Below are 21,968 nucleotides of genomic sequence, written 5' to 3' on the forward strand. Positions count from 1 at the left end.
TACAAGTGGAAATATGTGAGAATTCCTGGTCAATATTCCCCCTGAATCTCCCCCTTCAAGGAGGTCACCCTAACCATTTAAGTTGGGCTTCTCCCATCCAGTGATGCAACGACCAGTGTTGTCGCAATCTCATGCTTTTAGCCTATGTGGCTTATTAGCCACGAGATCACACCCTAGGTGGGGTTTCTTTTGACCTGGTGTATCACAAATTTCAGGCCTTCTCCTATCTCCACTGGCATGCTTATACACCCCATACCAGATAACTTATTCGTTCTCAGTGGCCCCTGATGGATGGGCATTTCGCCCCAATATAAGTAATTTTCCCAAGATCACCAGCAATGACACGCGTTAGGGATTAAGGGTCGCCTCCTACACACTGTGCAGTCCTCCATTCTCACAGTTTTGTGCAAACTAAGTTGACACGCCACAACTGTATTCCCAGCCTCCCTAGGTAGAGGTTTTAATAGTATCTTGTTGCCCCCTATTGAGGTCTTACGAGAAATTTTTGTATCTTCGATGTGTATATTTTATTTGTCATTGACTATCTCGCTTGCTTGTCGAAAGAACTTGTTTCATATTTATTGGAAACAGATGCCAAGTACATTCTTTCACCTACCTGGACTGCATGTCTTGCTGCTTCATGGATAATATTTTTTGAAGTAAGTGTTGTTCCTCGGATGCGTGAGTGTATACTCTCCATCTTTATCTGTGAAATCATACGCCCCATTCCCCACGATTCTTTTCACGATATAAGACCCCTCCCAATTCTTTGATAGTTTTGCTCCAGACTCCCTCTGGTATGGTGGGATTTGGCGCAAAACTAGGTCTCCAACATTGAAATTTCTTCGTTTAACCTTTTTGTTATATTCCCTGGACAACCTTCGATGATAATTGATCATGTGATATAGCGCGATTTCCCTATTTTTTTCAACGTCATCAAGTTTATCTATGCGTTTAAGTTTTTCTTCCAAGCTTCGCGTTTAAATTTAGTATAATAAATTTTGTTGGTAATACTACTTCTACACCATATGTTAAACAAAAGGGGGACATTCCCGTAGCCTTTCGTCGCGTTGTGTTGTATGACCATAGAGTGTTGTGGAGTTATTCACACCATCCCTTATGGTGGCCATCCAATTTTTTCTTTAGAATGTCCACCAAAGTTTGTTGGTTGCCTCAGCTTAACCATTATGGATACATGTGTATCCGTACTCCTTTAGGGAACTTAGCTAACCTCAAGCTAAGTTGAGGGAAGAATCCTATTATAGGAAAAAATCAATGTTTAGGCAGAATTCCTAGTTAGGAAAGAGTTTTGTTTCAGGCAATACTCTTAGCTTAGGAAATAGATTCCTAATAGAAGTCCTTGGTCGGCTGAGTACAATGAAGGCATAAATAGAGGCATTTGGATAATAGCTAAGGATATATACTAGGCACAGAAAACCTAGAGAAATCTTGGAACAATACTTGCACAAGCTTAGCAAACAGTTTAAGATTGATCCACTGTTTAGAGAGATTGTGTGCGTAAAAAAGAGGGAATTGTAATCGTTTTCTGGTTCATATTCTATAGAAGATATCTTTCTTCGAATTACTTATTTGTGTTCTCTTTTCTAGTTTTTGTCTATTATTATATTTAATTCCTCCTTTATAGTAATATCTACCAAGGTATAGAGATCATACGTATCAATTTGGTATTACGAGCAAGGTTAGTTTCTAGGATAAATCCTTGTGGTATATGGTTTTCACTAGATCTATCTACATAAAACTTGGTGAGGTACTCGAAAATTTAGAAGACGGTAGGAGAACAACGGGATCAAGGATGTCTAAACCAGAAGATGACCCTAAGCATAGAGAACCACAAACTAGGAAAAAAAAGGTGGATGCGCTGCAGACAGACATGAAGTCAATTCAAGTTACCCATGCAGAATCGACTAAATGTATTTGTTCTCATACACCCAAGTCGGAGACGAAGAAATAGGTTATACCTCCACCTGAATCTTCTGAAGAAGAGGATTAGGACGAAGAATAGACGAAGAATAAAAAGAAGATGAGGACGAAAAGAAGGAAATTGAGATTCTTAAAAGTCTTACTTCAACTAAACTTCGTGGTAAGAATCTGAAAATTGATTTTCGTGTTGATATTCCACTTAAAGATTGGAGTTTTGATGTGGAAAAATTGGATGATTCTAGAGATGTATTTTTCTTTCATTGAATATGGTTCAAAAGAAAAGATTCCTTTCGCGGCATTGAAGCTACAAAAGCATGCTCTAGCTTGGTGGAAAGCTTATCAAAGACAAAACCTAGGTAAAGGAGTATTGTCGTAGAAAAGATTCAAGGAAGTTGTAAGGAAACAGTTTAACACGGTTGGCTACCTTGAGGAGAGATGGTTCAAGTGGTACAACATGAAGCAGACATACAACCAAACCGTGCAAGAATATACTTCGGAATTTCATAATCAAGCTATGGTTTTGGATTTAGACTCATAAGATCATGCTATCTACATGAACTGTATTTCCAGGTTCCATGAATATATACGGAAGGAGTTGAAGATGTTTTCAGTTGATAGTATTGCTGAAGAAAGTATAAAAGCTAATGATACTGAAGGAAGGCTTAAGAAATATAACTCAAAGGGAAACACTAAGGGAAAATCTGTAGGTACCACTGTGAAAGGAGGTGAAAGGAGCAAAGAAGAGGGGAAGTCTAATGATAAGGAAGTTTTGACCTACACCCATTGCAAGCAGTTGGATCATGTCATCGACAAGTGTTGGGTAAAGAACCATCATCTAACCCAAAGGTTTGCAGAAAAAAGAATCCAAGAAGGCAGCACTAGTGGCTCAAACTCCAAAATAAGTCCACGGACTAACGGAACCCAATTCAAAGCTCTCTCTTATGATAGGGGAAAAAGAAAGACCTTAAAAATATGATCTTAGGGAGCGACTCTTCACAGTGAAGATGCAAGTAAAAACATCATTAGTTGATGTTGTTATTGACCCGAGAAGTCAGAAGAATTTACTTTCAAATTCTTTGGTGCAGAAGTTAGGATTAAAGACCTTCAAACACCCAAAACCATACCCTTTAGGATGGCTTCAAAAGAAAGGGGGATTACACGTTCAAATTTGCTTTAGATGGGTCATATATTGTAGAAGTTACATGCGACGTAGTTTCTTTGGATGTTTCTCAGGTGGTACTAGGTAGTCCTTACCTATGGGATAGAGATGCAACTCTACACGGGAGGGAACAAAAGTATAACTTTACCAAAGATGGAGAAAGTTTTGTGATTCGGTCTAGAAACTCTCCTCTTCAGGGAGCAAGCTTGATCATAGCCACTTAGGATCAGCGGTTGGTGAATGCTAGCACAAATTTCATTCTCCTTGTGATCCGTACTCTTGAGGAGCAGCTGAGTAGAGTTTGTTTGGAAGCCTTGACTGCACAACAAAAAGCTGACCTAGGAAGGTTGAAGTTGAAGTTGAAGTATAAGAATTTATTTTCAGATGTCACAAGATTACCACCAAGAGGAGTGTGGAGCATGAAATCATGTTGACCGGGGAGAGTTCTCTATGTAATGTAGGTCTTTATTGCACGAACATAGAGGAATCTAATAAGATCAAGAAATAAGTCCATGAACTTCTAGAATTAGGAATGATAGTGCCAAGTGCTTCACCTTGTGGATCTGCGGTATTGCTGGTACCAAAAGAAAGATGGAGGCTGGCGTATGTGAATTGATTATAGAGCATTGAACAAGATCACGATCAAGAATCGTTACCCTTTACCTAGGATAGACTACATGATGGATCAGTTGGAAAAAGCTCGAGTCTTTAGAAAGTTGGATTTCGAATTCGGATACCACCAGATGAGAATTCTAGAAGATGATACATGGAATACTGCTTTCAAAACCAAATAATTCTTGTTCGAATGGTTGGTAATGTATTTTGGTTTGTGTAAAGCTCCAGCGACGTTTATGCGTTTGATGAATGATTTGTTGCGACCTTTTATAGAGGATTTTGTGATTGTTTATTTGGATGATATTTTTATATATAGCAGAACTTGGGAAGAGCATCTCGTTCACGTTTAAAAGGTGTTTAAAGTGTTACATGAAGGCCAGCTGAAGTTGAAAATAAAGAAGTGTGAGTTTGGGAAAAAGAAGTTAGTGTATCTCGGATTCATTGTTGGTGGTGGACAACGGAAGAATGATCTAAGGAAGGTTGAAGTGATCACTAAGTGGCCTAGACCTAGTATTGTAACTGAAATCAGGAGTTTCTTAGGGGCTTGCACATACTTGCGTAAGTTTATCCGGGATTTTTTGAATATTGCAGGACCATTAAATGGTTTAACGGGAGCTAAGGAAAAGTTTGAATCGCAACAATACTTGCACAAGCTTAGCAAACAGTTCAATGAAGTGAAATATATTAGCTCTCTTGTATATTGTCTATAGGATCTGTGAAGTGGATCTGATATCGTGAATCTTTCAGGGGGTGATGGTTACCGTTGATGAAACAACAAGTTTCTCATGAAGGACAGAAAAAATGATGGTGGTGAGAAGATCAAGTTGGACAGATGACGATTTCGGATTGAGCATTAGTAGGTGAGGATAAACAGCTATTTTCTGAGATGATAGTTTCTAGCTACTAGCTAGCAGGTTAGGATAATCCTCCATGTTTCTAGCGCCAAAATGTAGTTGCGGAAAATCCCACAACTACACCCGATGAAATGGTAAGAACACTAAATCTAAGTCATGAAGATGAACTTAAATGTTAATGGTATTATCACGCCTTGACACTAGATATGATCTTCACACAAGGTTTATATCGAAAATATGATGTTCTTATTGATATCACAAGTATTCATACATATTACAACGGAGATGATAACTTTGAAGCTAACTCTAATGGCTTTCTTCTTGTGACGGTTTTAACTCTTGTTCCTTGACTGAATTCTTTCTCTCCCAACCTTGTCTCTCCCTTCATTATTTGAATCCTTATATAGGCAGATACATCAATAGAAGATAATTGATGATTACATGCAAAATATCTGTGTTGGTCTTATATCTATTTGTCTCATTCGCCAGACTCTGGGAAGATATTGTTGTCATCTCGGATAGATTCTTTGCACATATCTGGATACGTGTCGCCTCGTACTAGTCGCCCGGCTCCCCTACGCGTATATTTTCCATTGTCGCATGATTGCCCATCGTCTAATTTCCTTCATCTTCGTATTAATGGCTGTCTTATTCTAGACGAGACTGTGGAATAGCTTTGTGGAATATTTCGTCCCTACACACAGAGGGATTCAAAATTACCCATGTGCTTGCAATTTATTGAGTTTCGAAATTGTGAATTATATTGTAGAAAAATTGCCAATTTGGTTGCTTATTTATTCGGTGGAGTGTTGTGTTCAGTGCAATGCTCGTGAGGCTAACAAGTAGTGGTTGAACTAAGATAAGGCTTAAAAGATGTACTAGTGGTGTCAGTTTACATCGACAGGGAACGTGCCAGTCTTTTCTTATTTCTTCGCATCATTAAATTCTGACACACGAATTTTTTTTTAAATTCTGACACACGAAATTAATAACACCCCATTTGCTGTATAAACTAATTAATAACACCCCATTTGCTGTACATAAATTGGCGGCCAGTAGGTACATAAGTTGACTTACAGACGTTGTATAAGTAAAACCCATGCCTAGTAGGTTTTATCAGCATCTTCTAAATCCAATGGGTTCTTCTACTATTCAATTTCTTCTTCTTCTGTTCGTCTCTTTTTCTCTCTCGGATGCTCAGCTGCTTCCTCCATCAACTATTCCTAAACGTGCTGGTATAATCTTCGATCTTGAGAGAGATCCATCAACTCTCCAATATATGGTCAAAATCAAGCAAGGAACTCCACAGTCCGTAGTAAAACTAGTGGTCGATCTTGGTGGGAAATTACCCTGGATAAGTTGTCATAAAGGGCACACCTCGTCATCATACCATCCGATCAGTTGCTCATCATCCCAATGCGCTCTAGCTAACAAACCAATCAGTACACTTGAATTGTGTAACGGTACTGCTAATAGTGCATGCGGCGTTTACATAAGTAACCCAGTAACTCTGTCTCATCGCAAAGGTGAGCTCATTTCAGATCTTGTTACTGTTGCTTCTAATCCTGACAGCCAGGAAACACCAGTTTCTTCCCCTCGCCGGTGTGTATTCGGTTGTGCAACAACTGGTAGTATCTTTAGTGGGCTTGCAAAAACTTCTGAAGGAGTGGCTGGTCTAGGACGTTCGTCAGCTCTTTCTCTAGTTCCACAACTTGCAGTTGCATTTCGGTTCTCCCGAATATTTGCTGTGGATTTACACGATACAAATACCGATGTAAAGTCAGATGAAACGGGAGGTAAGATTTATTTTGGAGGTGGACCTTACATTCATTATTTATTTGGCTTTGATGATTTGAAGGATAGAGATTTAACTTACACACCGCTCCTGATCAACCCAAAAAGTAAGGAAGAATATTTCATTGATGTGAAATCGATCAAGGTACACGGTATAACTGTACCAATAAACAAAAAGTTATTATCCATCAACAAGAAAACCGGAATCGGAGGAACGAAGATCGACATCGGCATTCCTTATACTACTATGGAAACATCGATCTACAAGGCATTTACTAAGGCGTATATTGAATGGGCTGAAAGCTTTAACAATGCTAATGCTGAATTGAATGACTTCCTCAACATTACTCGGGTTACTCCGGTTGCGCCTTTTACTACATGTTTTAACTCTTCCACCGTGCCTCTAGTGAGAATGTTTCAAAATAACGATCCACCTGGTGTAGCTTTCATCTTTCCTAAGAGTGTGTGGAACATCTCTTTGTTTGATATGGTAACAGTTAATGATGGTGTCGACTGTGTGGGATTTGTTGATGGAGGTTCAAAGCCTAAGACTTCCATTGTTATTGGTGCACGTCAGATCGGCTTCCTAGAGTTCGATATTTCAAGATCGAGATTGGGGTTCCAGCAGCCAAATCTTAGAGAATTTTAGTTAAGGAAAGACTCTATTTGTTTCTCTCTTGTTCAATTTGTTCTCTGTTTGCTTACTTTTCTGTTGCTGTTTGGAGCACTCTCCCCATGTGGTCATTCCTTCCGTTTAATATATAAAATCTCTCTAGATCCAAAATAAAAGAGTCTGAGAATTTGTTTGAGATGCAAATAACTGTGGATCGAATTTGTAACATATGATAGAATTTGTAACATATGATTGTTAAAAAAGTAATAATGCAAAAAGCAAATATAAATGAATTGTGGTCCACTCTTCGAATATCCGATTATTCAACCAAGTTGAAGATTGTATCACGACCAGGAACAGATCCCATTTATTGATTAAATATTTTATTACCAACTTATAAATGACACAAAACCATTATTATGCAACCACTAAGTATCTCTGATGCTTTGGGGAAAAAATCGAATTTGATTACGTAGAGATACAAAATGACCCATGTTCTTAGACTTTGTTCAGTTGATCAATGACATATACTAGTAGAAAATAGTACCAAACTGAGCAGAGACGGACCAGAGGGTCTTCGATAAGGCTCACATACATGTGTTGTTTGCATCAATGCTGAGCATGGTCCACTCTTTGAATTTCCGATTCACCAAATTTATAGATAAGTACCAAGTTGATATTTCCATGATCAAGACTAGGAGACACGAATATTGAATGCGTTCAAACTTGTATGTTGACTCTCTGATTTAAAACCAGTGCCTGTAGTATTTAGTTTTCATTATCATAATCACAACTAGATACATAGTGATCCTCCAAATCCCATCCATGGCTTCTTATTTTTCTTTGTCTGTTATTCGATTTCTTCTTCCATTCTTTTTAATTTCGCAATTACCTTCCTCTTCTTCTCGTGGTATAGTGTTTCAACTTGAGAGAGATTCATCAACCCTCCAATATATGATCAGAATCAACCAAGGAACTCCTTTAACTGCAGTCAAATTAGTTGTCGATCTGGGTGGAACATTACCCTGGATTCTTTGTCATAGGGGTGCCTACAACTCATCATCGATTCGACCTGTCAAATGCACTTCACAGCTATGCTCTACAGCTAGCAAACCAGTCAATAGTACTTGTATCTTTAAAAATGATTGCAGCATTTACACAAATAATCCAGTAACAAATTCAGTCGTCAGAGGTGAGCTAGTGTCGGATCTGGTGAATGTTTTATCTAACGAAGATAGCAACGTCACCTTGGGAACACCGTTTGCTTCGTTACGTCGGTGTGCTTTCGGTTGTGCAACTACTGTTAATATCTCAGGTGGACTTGCAAATGGTGCTAATGGAGTGGCTGGTCTTGGGCGTTCGTCTGCTCTTTCATTCGTTACACAATTTGCGGTTGGATTTCGATTCTCCCGCATTTTTGCTCTGGATTTACACGACAACATTCAGGATGACAAATTAAACCAAACGAGAGGTAAGATTTATTTTGGAGGTGGACCTTACATTCATTATTTGTATGGTTATGAAGATTGGGCAGACAGAGTTTTAACTTATACACCATTGCTCATTAATCCGAAAAGTAAAGAAGAATATTTCATTGATGTTAAATCGATCAAAGTACACGGAGATACCGTACCAATAAACAAAAAGTTGTTGTCCATTAACAAGAAAACTGGAATGGGAGGAACGAAGATCGACATACAAATTCCTTATACTACTTTGCAGACATCAATCTACGAGGCCTTTATCAAAGCTTACACTAGATGGGTTGAACGCTATAACAGTGCTAATGCCAAAGTGCGTGATTCAACCCCGAACATTACTATGGTTACTCCGGTTGCGCCATTTACTGCCTGTTATAACTCATCCACCATGCCACTTGTCACAGAATTCAATTCAGTGCCACCAGGTGTGGCTTTCATCTTTCACCATAGTGTGTGGAACATCTCTTTGTATGATCTTGTAAGAGTTAAAAAAGGTGTGGACTGTGTGGGATTTGTTGATGGAGGTTCAAAGCCGAAGACTTCCATAGTCATTGGTGCACGACAGATTGGTTTCCTAGAGTTTGATATTTCAAGGTCGAGATTGGGGTTCGAGCAACCAAATATTATTGATTACGAAGTATGTTACTGGTGCCCGCCAGATGGGCGTCCTATTGAGCCACCAAATATTAAGGATTAAGGGATATGAAATAAACCTGCCTCGTACGATCATCCATTTTGTTAACAAGTGTATCTTACCTTTTCTTTCTTTGTTTCACTCTTTTTTAAAATTTTTCTCCGTGTATCTTTGCAGTCCATTTTGGAACGTTGTAGTATCGTTCCTTTTCTTGAATAGAATCTTTTCTTTTTCCATTACTTGTGGATAGACTTTCTCAGTGGCTCTCACTAAGACAACCATGTCATGCATATCTTTATACTGTTTCTATAATCACATATACTAGGACAATATAATTCTGCTCTTTTTTAGTCTTTCCAATTCTGCTCTTCCTTGTTGGGTCTTCTCACTCTAGTCAAGTTGCAGCAAGGAGATAAGATCACCAGACCAGCTCTAAATTAGTATGCAACGTTGCATCACCAAGAACGGATCCATACTTTACTCAAACATTAAATAAGGGTATTACTGGATAATCTAAACCCATATGAAATTTTTTAGTTTAAACTAAACAAAAACAGAAAGTCATACATATCCAAAAACAATTAATGCCCATTTGAGAAAAATATACGATCGAGCGCACAGAAATCCAAAATCACCCACTTGCATAGAAAATGCCCTCTTGAAATTGAGAAATTATATAGTAGTTGATAACTAGCCAAATTGGTAACGTAATGCGGTAGAGTCGGTGTACACTATTAGCAAAATTTTGATTCTTTCTGTCCAACTTCACGTTCATCGTTCTCCTTCTTTAAATGCTACCTCAAGTGGAAAGAGACTTTAATTGATAGTATGCAGGATGTTCAGATGGTTGCTAATTAAGAAGTTTTGCTTGTATTAATCAAGAACAGATCTATTAATTACTCCAGCTATTAATTAGAACTTATCGTCTTAATTAACAAATACGAGGCAAGACGTAATAGAAGTTGAGTGAGTGACGCCATTGTGAGTAGCAGCTTGTTTGCATCACCCACAAACTTCACACCGGCGCTTCTATAAATAAAACCAATGCCCAGTTATTGTTCATTATCAGAACCACAATTCATAATCTTTTTCTAAATCTCATGGCTTCTTCTTATTTTTATTCGTCTATTATTCAATTTCTTGTTCTTCTCGTCTTTGTTTCTCATTTACCTTCCACTTCTTCTCACGCTGCTGGTATAGTCTTTGATCTAGGGAGAGACTCATCAACCCTCCAATACTGGATAAAACTCAACCAAGGAACACCTCTAACCAGCATAAAACTAGTTCTCGATCTCGGTGGAAAATTTCCTTGGCTTCAATGTCATAAAGGCAGTTCATCATCGTTTCGGAGGATCAAATGCACGGCAAGCCCATGCGGGATGGTGAGCAACACCACATGTATTCCTAGAAAACCGTGCAGCATTTACCCAAGTAACCCAGTTACTCAGTCTGTCGGAAATGGTGAGCTCGCGATAGATCTAGTGACAGTTAAATCTAACCCTGACAGCAACGGGGTGCCGGTTGTTTCACCTCACCGGTATGCATTTGGGTGTGCAACTACAAGTAATTTCTTAAGTGGACTTTTTGAAGGTGCTGAAGGAGTTGCTGGTCTTGGGCGTTCATCTTATCTTTCTCTAGTTACACAGTTTGCAATTAATTATCGATTGCCTCGCATATTTGCTCTTGAATTATCAGGAGGGTTTAGCAATAACGTTTACTTTGGGGGTGGTCCTTACATTCATCCTGACTTTTCTTCAGAGAGTAATATAAATAGAGTTTTAGAATACACCCCTCTTTTGATTAACCCAAAATCTAGCGAAGATTACTTCGTCGATTTAAAGTCGATGCAGATACATGGTAAAACTGTACCGATTGACACAAAGTTCCTGTCTATCAACAAGGTAACTGGAATTGGAGGAACAAAAATCGACATTCAAACTCCATATACTACTCTGGAGACATCAATCTACAACGCGGTTATTAAGGTTTACACTGAATGGGCTAAAAGTGAGAATATTACTGTAGTTGCTGCTGTTTCTCCGTTTACCTCCTGTTATAAGTCGTCCACTCTGCCTTCTTGGCTAGAGAGTGGATTTCCTATATCACCACCAAGTCTTTCTTTTGTCTTTCCTAAGAATCAATGGAATGTTGCTTGGTGGGATCTGTTTAAAGTGAATGATGCTGTCCATTGTGTGGCCTTTGTTGATGGAGGTTTAAAGCCTTTGACTTCCATTGTTATCGGTGCTGCTCAGATAGGTTTCTTAGAGTTTGATATTTCAAGATCAAGATTAGGATTCATGCAACCAAATTATATGTCCGGGTTCTAGATTTCGCTTATCTTTCAAACCACCCAGTACTGGTGTTTGATGTGTGTGTGTTTATCTTCCTTTGGTTGTACTGTTCTAATTTGAGTATTGTATCTTATTTTATTAACTAAATGTATGTGTGCAACATTTTGAATTTCATTGCCATGATGGAGAAGTCAAAATGCTAATCAAGGTTCATTTTTTGAACCCTGAACTCACGGATTCAAATCACTGTTTTTCTCTTTTTCTTTTAGACAAAATGATGTGCTTGCAGTATTGTTAACTAAAGAAGGAACCTAACTAGCAATTTTCTCAATAAGAAGACTTGTGATAATATAGAAAGATTTTTTGTTAGAAGGAGAGCAAAAAGAGACTAGAGGAGAGCATAAAACGTAGTCGACTCATTAATTTGGTCGAGTTTTATATATTTATACGAGTCCGACGTAGTTACCCTTACTAAATTGCACATAATTTTCACAAAATTGGTTAAAAAGACCAAAATCAATAATTTCTGGGTGAAAAAGACATTTAGATTTTGATACTGTTTAAATGGACAAAAATGTAAAAATAGTCAGGATGTGAACAGTTTCATCCTGCCCATTTTCAAATACTTTTTCTTATTTTAAATTTACATAGGATGCATCCAGTTTCATCCTTGCTATTTTTTAAGTTTAAGCCAGGATGAATTCTTTTTCATCCTTGCTATTTTTTATTTAATACATTTCACCCATACAAATTTTTACTCGTCCATTAGAACCGTGTTTTAAAAATATTTGGACAAATGACCCATTTTCCGCATAAATTTTACCCTCAGAGTCAATGTAAATTCACCTAACCCGTCTTGTTCTTCTCTTCTTCCTTTCAATGCCTACTTATTGTGCCATTGCACTAACTATCACTGAACCTGTTTATTAATCGCAGTATTATGGATTAACAAACAAAAATAAGATCCAACGAAGATTCATAGTTTATATTTGTTCAGTTTTTTTTCTTCTTATTTTCTTCTTGATACTATTAAAAAGTCGGGTTTAGATCCATAATCCATACTTCAAACATATGGACTAACTTAATTTCCGCACGAAAGATTTCTTCCAATTCCATCATTATGACTTAAAATGAAAATTGAAAGCAGGATTGGAAGAGTTTTCTTATCCCACAATCTTCAAACATTTTTATCAAATTCATTATGCTTTCTCATCTGCTATTATCTTAATATCTTACCTAATCTGGTTAACTGATTCAGTAATCTAATCGCACTCAGACGATGGGTCTATAGATTGGACGATTTTTTCAAAATATTGTAGATACCAAAAACCACACTCGACGTGTGGCGCCATATGAAAGAAGGAGTAACTTAGCATTTTTAGAATAGTCTACGTAGTATCTTAGCTTAGTTTCCTTAATTTGTAAGTAAAAGATATTTTTGTAAATTCATTTCTACTCTCTAGTACTTAAGAAAATATTTAAGAGAGAGAAAAGGGATTTGATTTTATTTTCTCTATCATCTTCTTCTTCCCCAAAACAAGAGTTAGGGCTCCAAAAACTCATTAATGGAGTCTCACTTTGTAAATCAATTAATCATAGTAAAAACCATGTATGTAGATCTCTTTATTGATCGAACTATATAAAAATCATGAATCTCATTTACATTTTAGCAGTATCATCATTTTTGTGAGTAATAAGTTAAGATCTAGTAATTGTTTTAGAAGTTTGAAGTTAAAATGAGTCAAGAATATGAAATGGAAACTTGGGTGTGACTGTGGGATAATCTGCGGTTACAACTACTATGAATTAGCTTCTAACATATGAACAAACCTTTTCTGGTTTATCATTTTTTTCTTTTTTCCTGAAAGTTCAAATCAAGGTTTGGATATCGGTAAGTGTGTTCCGGTGATTAAAAGAAGAGACTCAAAAGACGAAAGTCTGAGAGGGTTAATTTGTGTGGTTACTAAGGGTAACTATGTCCGACTAAAGTAAATTTATAAAACTAGGCCTAGTTAATGAGTCGATTACAGTTTTTGTTCTTCTCAGATCACATTTTACTTTTTCTCTAACAAAAATCAATAGAAATAACAATGATGCAACCAAACCGGGTGTTTAGGGATAACATAACATTATACTTTGACATAAAGACTTGATAGGTGCTTGGCATTTGAGATATGGTTGGTTGTTTATAATGTCAATGAGAGTGCATTAATTTGCACTAAGAAAACTCGAGTTTTTGTGTCCACAAAATTTGTTGAATTTTAGGGAGGAAAATAGCAAAGAATAATAAATATGTTGAAAATTAAAAACTTAATAATAGTAATTTTGTTTAATAATTCCAAGGGTTTAGAAGTTGACATATAAGTCAAGCAAAATCCTTTATATAGTTTGGAACATATGGAAATTTGCGTCTCGATTTCTCCAAAGATAGCATTTTCATAAATATTGGAAAATTGAGTTTTTACTTCTATCTGACACCTGAATTCTAAACGTCCAATTTCATGGTGATTAGAGATAAGTTGCAAAACACATACATGCTTATAGAATGGAAAAGGGAACAAAATGTTGGAAACAATGCACAAAAAAATCAAATTACAAATCTCAAACAACTGAGTCGCGGATTAGGTCGCTATCTTTAAGGTGTTTCACGACTCTGCCTCTTGATTATGTGCTAGCAGTCAATTCTTGTCGAAAATCCTATAGGATAAAACAGCTGATATTCTCTTGTTCGATTTCTCTGCAATTTGAGAAATCAAACCAACTATTACTGTTTCTAACACTTGCTCAGAATCACACGAAAAAAAATAACTTGTCGTTTCACAAAACCAACCTTTTTAACATCTTAAGAGAATCAATTAAGTTTTAATGAAAATAAGTTCTGATTAATTACCCACAATTAATCTTCCGTAACAGTCAGAAAATGGGCAGAATATAATACCAAAATTAATGACAATTAATTAGAGAATAATTTGCTTAAAACATTTTTGAAAACAAAAAGTCAAATCTGCAAAAAGTTATTTTTTAAATCACCAAGTCCTCGCTCTCCCGAACTTTTGATTAATACATATAGATATATACATATACATATACCTAGTCAAATATATAGGGTGAGACTTGAACCCAGATCTTTGTGTGGGAGCCCAAAATAATACCACCATACTATCTCTCTAAGTTTGATATAATACTACAAAATTATGTTTTTTAAATATATATATCCCAACACAAAATTAATTACCCATACAAAAATTAAAAAAAAAAAATCATAATTTTGAGCAACAAAAAACTAGAAAAACAAAACACCAAATAGATAAGCAACTTGCACCAAAACTAGTAACAATCATTTACAAATTGTAATAGCATCTAACAAATACTTATATATGGAACAATAAAACATATTATACGGATTTTTGTTAAAGGAGAAGCAGAAACTGATCTGAGGAGAACAAAAATCGTAGTTAATTAGTGAATTAGGACCTATCCAATATATTATTTCAATTCGGGCCAAATACCCATAACCACTATCACACCCATTCCCGTACAACTCCACCACCCCGTTTCAGTTCCACCGCCACGGACGACCTAAAAAAAGAAAACAATTCTTCCATCACCGCCGTCGCTTTGTTGAACATCTGCTTGCACATATACCACAAAAAATGATGTTTCTTCTAATTTAAGAGAAAGAAAATAAATGTGAAACAATAAATGGTGTACATCACCACCATGGCTTTTTTAATCACCAGCTATGTAATCAACAGTAATACGAAACCCTAGAAAGAAACGAATCGTTTTCTTTACATGCATAAATCCTCTTCTTTATGTTCTATGAATCTTCTCTTTTGCTAACAAGGATGTATACACATTATCGTGGACAAAGGTCAGGGAATTTACAAGATCACATATCGATTAAATAAGTTGAGTTACGATCTTAACAAAGACCACAGCGCCCATGTTCTTATCTTTCAAGATAAAGAATATAAAATAAAAAAAAAATCTTCACCACCACTACCGTTATCTTTGTCGGAAAACGATTAATAAAAAAATAATTTTTAAAGTTTTAATAAAAAATTATAATTTATTGTTTTCTTTTGTGAATGAAACTTTTTAGTCTCACATTGTGGAGTTTCCAATTTTTAATAGTTTTAAGAAACTATATAAACTTATTAGTCCCACATTGTGGAGTTTCCACTTCTTAAATTGTTTTATTCCATTATATAAAGAAATTCACTACTTTTGTAAAATCGATGAGAAAGGGGTTGCTCTATATTTTAGAGGGACCCTTAAGGGAAAATATTTAATAGCGTTTCTTAAGAGTTCGCGATTTTCCTTAACGGTTTTTTCAGAGTTGTCAAGCTCAAGTTGAGCATCTACTACATATGCTAGTAGTAGGTGTAGTAGGGTGTTTTATCCTGGAGATATCCGTCCTGTGAGGGCTATAGCATCACTCTTGAGTGTAGCCGGGCGCTAATGTCTTAAGGGAAACGTGTTGAACACGTGACTCACTCTGTTTTTCCAAAGTTTTGCCTTGTTTCTGTTGTGGAGATATGAGAAGCTCGTTCGTTTCGTCAATTGATCAATTCCATTATAAAGGAGATAAGTATCAATAACTTTTGCTTATTTGATTTTTTCTTTATTTTAATTATTGCACCCAACAATCTTAAGACATTATTATTTGTAATAATCGAAAATGGTTGGTTGGTTTGTGAATCATGGATGTTAATTGTGGAGTGAAAAACAAAAACAATTTTTTTGGTCAGCTGTAGAGTTTCGATATTATCTCTTAACCTAAAGGGAATTTCGAAGAACACTTTTGACACAACGTAGTAGACATCCTAATAGCTACCCACGTAAAATTTCAGATTTTTTGGAGTTGTAAAAGTTTTTTTTTGATATTTTACAAAACAGACAAATGTTCCTGAAAAATTCTGAAGGGCAAACTTTTGTTGTTAACTAAAGTATTTTTTATGGGGTAATCATGAGTTTTTTGATATGGTGGTTCAAACGAAGTTTGTAAATCTAGATATTATCTTCAAAACTCATATTTTATCTTCCGTTTCGGAACTAAGGTTTGTGAGATGTGGTGTATTAGGTGATTGGGAAATTACCGTGTCCGTGGTCAGAGTATAAACGAAGATTGTGACATGAAATTGAAAAGGAACATGGCTACCAGGCGCATGTGGATGAACACAAGTCTTCCAAAGCTGACAAAGGCGAGAACATCAAACACAACTATAAGTGTAGTCTTCATAAGAAAGGTATGTTTCGTAAAACTGAATCCGGCATTACTTAATTAAAGGTGATTGTTATGTTTGTAAAATTCCTGGACATACGGCAGTAAAGTGTAGACAACATAAAACCTTAATAAGTAAAAAGTTAATGCTAATTTAGTTGAAACAAATTAGAACGAGTTCATTAACATGATGTCGGAAGTTATTTTAATAACCAATATGAGAGGCTGGTGGGTGGATTCTGGAGCCACTAAGTATATTTGTTGAAACAGAGACATGTTCACCTCTTATCAGAGGATAAGGGATGTCGAGAAACTCTATATGAGTAACTCATCTGCGACAGAGGTTGCATAAAAGGGAAAGGTTGAGCATAAGTTCATATCTGTAATATTCTCACACTGAATGAAGTTTTCATGTTCCGAGCATATGAAATAATATTGTATCTTTTTCTCTTGAAGATGGTAAAAAGATTGAAGATCTTAATTAAATGTGGAAAACTTGTTATAACTAAGGGTATTGATTTGTTAGGCAACAGTTATAGGACTTAGGGTCTGTATAAGTTTGAAGGAAAATCTGATGAAGTGAACATAGTTGATTCTTGTGCTTTCTTTTGTGTGTCTTTGAATGTTTTGCATGGTAGACTTGGAACCGTAAAATTATAAGTCAATGAATAAACTGCCTAGCATAGGCTTCGTACCCAAATTTAGTTTGGTTCTTGAACACAAAAGTGAAATGAATATGCTATAAAATCTTTTAGCACAAATGTTCATAGTAATTATAATCCCTTAGAATTAATTCAGTTAGGCCTAGTTGACATGAGTTCAACCCAAAACACTATGGTAAAAGATGGTTTATAACTTCCGTAGATGATTGTACGAGGTACTATCTTGTATAATTGCTTAGGGATAAGGATGATGCCTTAGAAGCCTTAAGATGTGTAAACTTGAAGTTGATAACAAATTAGAAGCCTTGAACATATTAATTGTATCCTTAAGGAGATCATAATTACCATGTTGATTAGTTCAGGATTACCTGCGGTCTTGTGGGAGGAGGAAGTCCTCTTAACTAGTATATCCTGAATATAGTACCCTTAAGGATCAGATGAAACTCCATATGATTTATGGAAAGGTAGATGACCTTCTTATGAATATGTCAAAGTGTGGGGGTGTTTGACTAAGATTGTCATTCCTCTTCCTAGAAGAACTAGATAGAAACCAAAAATGGTGATTGTGTCTTCATATAAGGTATGTTAAGTATACTTCTACATATAGATTTTTGGTTGTGTGTTCTGATTTTTCATACTTTCGGTGTGATTTTTCTGACTTTGTTGTGAATATTATTACATAATCTAGGGATGCTAAGTTCTTTGAACATGTTTATTCTTAAACCAGTAACTCATTAGATATGTGTTGTTGATCCCCTAGATTTATTTTCAAATAGTCAGAACTTATCTTAAAGGAAGATGAAGTTAAGGTTGAGCCTAAGAGAAGTAAAACAATTAGACTTGAGACTTCTTATGAAGCCGACTTCATAACATGCCTAGCGTAGTCTAAGCCCTGGACTTGTAAAGAAGCCTTGATATCTACTGAAACCCCATTCTGGTAAGAAGCTTCATTTAGTGAAATGGACTCAGTCCGTCGGAACCTGACTTGAGAGGTTTATAGTTTACCTCCAGAGAGTAAGATCATGAGATGTAAATGAGTCTTTAAGAGGAAACATTAGGTATATGGAACTGTAGAAAAATATTAGGCTAAGTTGGTATCTAAAGGCTATAAACTAAAAGAAGGTGTATATTTCCTTGATTCTTATTCACATGTGACGATATTTACTTACGTTGAGATGCTAATTGTTATTGCTGTCATAAAAAAATTAGAGATACATCAGATGGATGTTAAGACAGCTTTTCTAAAATCGTGAATTAGATAAAGAAATTTACATAGACCAACCTGAGGACTTTGTAGTGAAAGGTTATGATGACAAAGTTTGTAAGTTGAACAAAATTTTGTATGGTTTATAAAATAAGCACGTAAACAGTGACATGGAAAATTTGATCATGTGATAATGTGTAGCGGATTTAAGTTAATGAATCTGACAAGTATATTTACAAGTAACTTGTTAAGGATGCCTGTGTGATTGTATGCTTGTATGTTGATGATATGCTTATACTTGATACAAACATAGATGTGATTAATTCCACTAAAAACATGGTTGAATGAGAACGTTGACTTGAAAGACTTAGACCCTGTTGATGTAATCTTAGAGATGAGGATTAGAAAATAATCTAACATATGTAGTCTTAGTCATTCTCATTATGTTGAATTTTGTGCTTAAGAGATACAATCAGTGTGATTGTAAGCCTGCTTGTACTCCGTACGATTATTCTTGTAGACTCAAGAAAATTAAGGATAGTGGAATATCTTAACTTGAATACTCAAGAGTTATAGGATGTCTGATGAATTTAATAAACTGTAAGTGACCAGACATTGCATATAGTGTGAGTAAGTTAAGTAGATATACTTGTTGTCCAGAGCAAGAGCATTGGGATACACTTAGTAGAGTAATACGGTACCTAAAATACTCTATTACCTTTTGTTTGGTTTATGAAAGGTATCTTTCTGTGCTTGAGAGACTTTGTGATGCAAACTGGATAGTTGACTCAGAGGAGTCTTAAGTCTACGAGTGGATATGTTTTCACTCTAGCAGGAAGGTTTGTTTTGGAAGATTTCCAAACATACATATATTGCTCAATTCATTATGGAATCTGAGAGTATTGCGATAGATAAAGAACGAGAGGGGGCTGAGTTCCTAAGATGCTTTTTAGAAGACATTCCTCTCTGGCATAGGCCTGTGCCAGCTATATCTATATACTGTGTTAGCCAAGATATAATAGCCAAAGCTAAAAATAACTAATCTCAATTGGCGTTATTTCCATTGATTTGATAAAGTCCAAGGAGAATATCGCGCAACCTTTGACGAAAGGTTCATCCAAAGATATTGTTAGAAACACATCGAAAGGGATGGGGCTTAATCTCAGAAATTAAACTTGCCATGAAGGATACTCAACCTTGCTGACTCGAGATCCCAAGATCAAGGTTTCGAATGAGACAACTAATTTATGGTGGGTAAAGGTAAACACTATGAGAGAATTTTATTCTCTATCCCTTCCCTATGGTGTAGACGTGATAGTGTGACTGCATGTGAAGGGTGACTTTTAAGAAGTCTTAATGAGTTCTATAGTTTCAATTTAAGATTGAAGTGGGGTGTAGCAGTAACACTCTTTATGGAAACTCACATATCTGAATGAGGAAGTAGGCCGCTTCCTATGAGAATATGAGCTTTGATTCTCTAGAGCATTCTGAGAAACAGGATATGTCCTGGGCCAAATTGGACAAAACCGCACGAGCTTGGCAGCAATCTTGGAGATATCACCCGTGGTTTTTATCGCGAATTACATCAAATGCTAGCAGTTCAAGACATAGTTCACTGTCTCTAGAAAGTAATTCCGGTAATATCTCACTAAGCAAAGGTTCAAGACCTCATGGACACCTCTGCCTAAAATGGTATTTCCTGCGCTTTTTGTGTGATTTTCGTTTTGATGGTTTTGGTATTACTGGAACTTAGGACTTAAAGGTCACTAAGGGTTCACTAGTTCATGCTTTTTCATTTTGGTGAAAGATACATATAGTCTCACCATGTGAGAACTAAATATGAAAGCTCTCAATATTATTATGATTTATGCAATCCATAGTATGACCCTGGGGTCAACACACTTTTGTGTGAGGGAGAGGACGTCGAAATGACTAGTATGATTTCAACACTTGCACGATCAGTCTGTTTGGATCGTGAGGTTGGGATGTTGATTTACCAAGATCTATCTGTGTTTTCATGTTTTATTGAGTTTTCATTCATGTGGGAGATTGTTGGAAAACGATTAATAAAAAAATAATTTTTTAAAGTTTTAATAAAAAATTATAATTTATTGTTTTCTTTTGTGAATGAAACTTTTTAGTCCCACATTGTGGAGTTTCCAATTTTTAGTAGTTTTAAGAAACTATATAAACTTATTAGTCCCACATTGTGGAGTTTCCACTTCTTAAATTGTTTTATTCCATTATATAAAGAAATTCACCACTTTTGTAAAATCGATGGGAAAGGGGTTGCTCTATATTTTAGAGGGATCCCTAAAGGAAAATATTTTATAGCGTTTCTTAAGAGTTCGCGATTTTCCTTAACGGTTTTTTCGGAGTTGCCAAGCTCAAGTTGAGCATCTACTACATATGCTAGTAGTAGGTGTAGTAGAGTGTTTTATCCTGGAGATATCCGTCCTGTGAGGGCTATAGCATCACTTTTGAGTGTAGCCGGGCGCTAATGTCTTAAGGGCAACGTGTTGAACACGTGACTCACTCTGTTTTTCCAAAGTTTTGCCTTGTTGCTGTTGTGGAGATATGAGAAGCTCGTTCGTTTCGTCAATCGATCAATTTCATTATAAAGGAGATAAGTATCAATAACTTTTGCTTATTTGATTTTTTTCTTTATTTTAATTATTGCACCCAACAACCTTAACATCTACATCAAGTTCATGGTCTTTATTTTTTGGTCATCGGTGTTTGGTGAAGAAGTTAGAAGTTGATGGTGGTGGGGTTATTTAGAAACGGTCGTGACATGTGAGGTTTGATTGGTTCGTGCGCATTAAGTAGGGTAATTTGGTCCGAAGTGAAATAATATATTTGTTATGTTCTGGTTGACGAGTTGATTACGATTTTCGCTCTCCTCAAATTCTTTTTTGCTCTCCCTTTAACAAAAATTGATTACGTACTGGACACATGGGCCGAGCCAGGATTTGAAGAGAGGAGTGCAAAAAAGGATACACCACAAAGTTTAGTACTTGGGCTTTTAACAAGGATATGTTATGTAGTTTGGGCTTGCAAATCAAAACCTCAGTGGACATTTGGGCACGCAAGGGTGTCCAGTTGCACACCCTTGGCTTGCACTACATTGGCTCCACTCCTGGCTGTCCAGTTTGGATTGAGCGCAAGTTAAGAACTGGATTGAGCGTAACTTAAAAACTTTCACCAAAAAACGCAACACCTCTGAAGGTGTAATCATCAGTGCTAAATGATTTATACCTGTTGTTCTCTTGGGCACTGAAGTTTTTCCCTTTACAGAATGTCTGTTTCGAGTCTGTAATTGCTCAATGGGCATCGATCTACTTTAAACCCCCTTGAGTTGTTTTGTTTTCTTTTGTGTTTGTTTCAGTAGAGATTGCTTCATCTCTTCCTTTTCATACCGAGTTCGCCTCAGTTCTCCTCCCTGCCCCCATTTGGGTAGCATAAGCCTCTTATTCCCCCATTTGTTTTATCA

The 21,968-nt window shown here is 36.3% G+C and overlaps 3 protein-coding genes across 3 annotated transcripts; all 3 read left to right on the plus strand.

The window, feature by feature from the left end:
* The first annotated feature begins 5,704 nt into the window (after positions 1–5,704).
* On the plus strand, positions 5,705–7,012 carry LOC113276243 (basic 7S globulin-like). The gene has a single exon (XM_026525824.1). It carries the CDS (start codon positions 5,705–5,707, stop codon positions 7,010–7,012), a length of 1,308 nt encoding a protein of 435 aa, XP_026381609.1.
* Positions 7,013–7,801: 789 nt separating this feature from the next.
* LOC113276249 (basic 7S globulin-like) lies at positions 7,802–9,154 on the plus strand. The gene has a single exon (XM_026525832.1). The coding sequence runs from the start codon at positions 7,802–7,804 to the stop codon at positions 9,152–9,154; it is 1,353 nt and encodes a 450-aa protein (XP_026381617.1).
* A 1,316-nt stretch (positions 9,155–10,470) lies between these two features.
* LOC113276258 (basic 7S globulin-like) lies at positions 10,471–11,418 on the plus strand. Its single transcript, XM_026525840.1, has one exon. The coding sequence runs from the start codon at positions 10,471–10,473 to the stop codon at positions 11,416–11,418; it is 948 nt and encodes a 315-aa protein (XP_026381625.1).
* Positions 11,419–21,968: the final 10,550 nt, after the last annotated feature.

This window comes from Papaver somniferum, chromosome 1 (genome assembly GCF_003573695.1).
Source record: "Papaver somniferum cultivar HN1 chromosome 1, ASM357369v1, whole genome shotgun sequence".
In the NCBI taxonomy this organism is placed as follows: Eukaryota; Viridiplantae; Streptophyta; class Magnoliopsida; order Ranunculales; family Papaveraceae; genus Papaver; species Papaver somniferum.

Bases quoted from the DNA above. Each gene is read 5' to 3' on its own strand.
- LOC113276258 (XM_026525840.1), top strand. From the start codon at position 10,471: ATGGTGAGCAACACCACATGTATTCCTAGAAAACCGTGCAGCATTTAC.
- LOC113276249 (XM_026525832.1), top strand. From the start codon at position 7,802: ATGGCTTCTTATTTTTCTTTGTCTGTTATTCGATTTCTTCTTCCATTC.
- LOC113276243 (XM_026525824.1), top strand. From the start codon at position 5,705: ATGGGTTCTTCTACTATTCAATTTCTTCTTCTTCTGTTCGTCTCTTTT.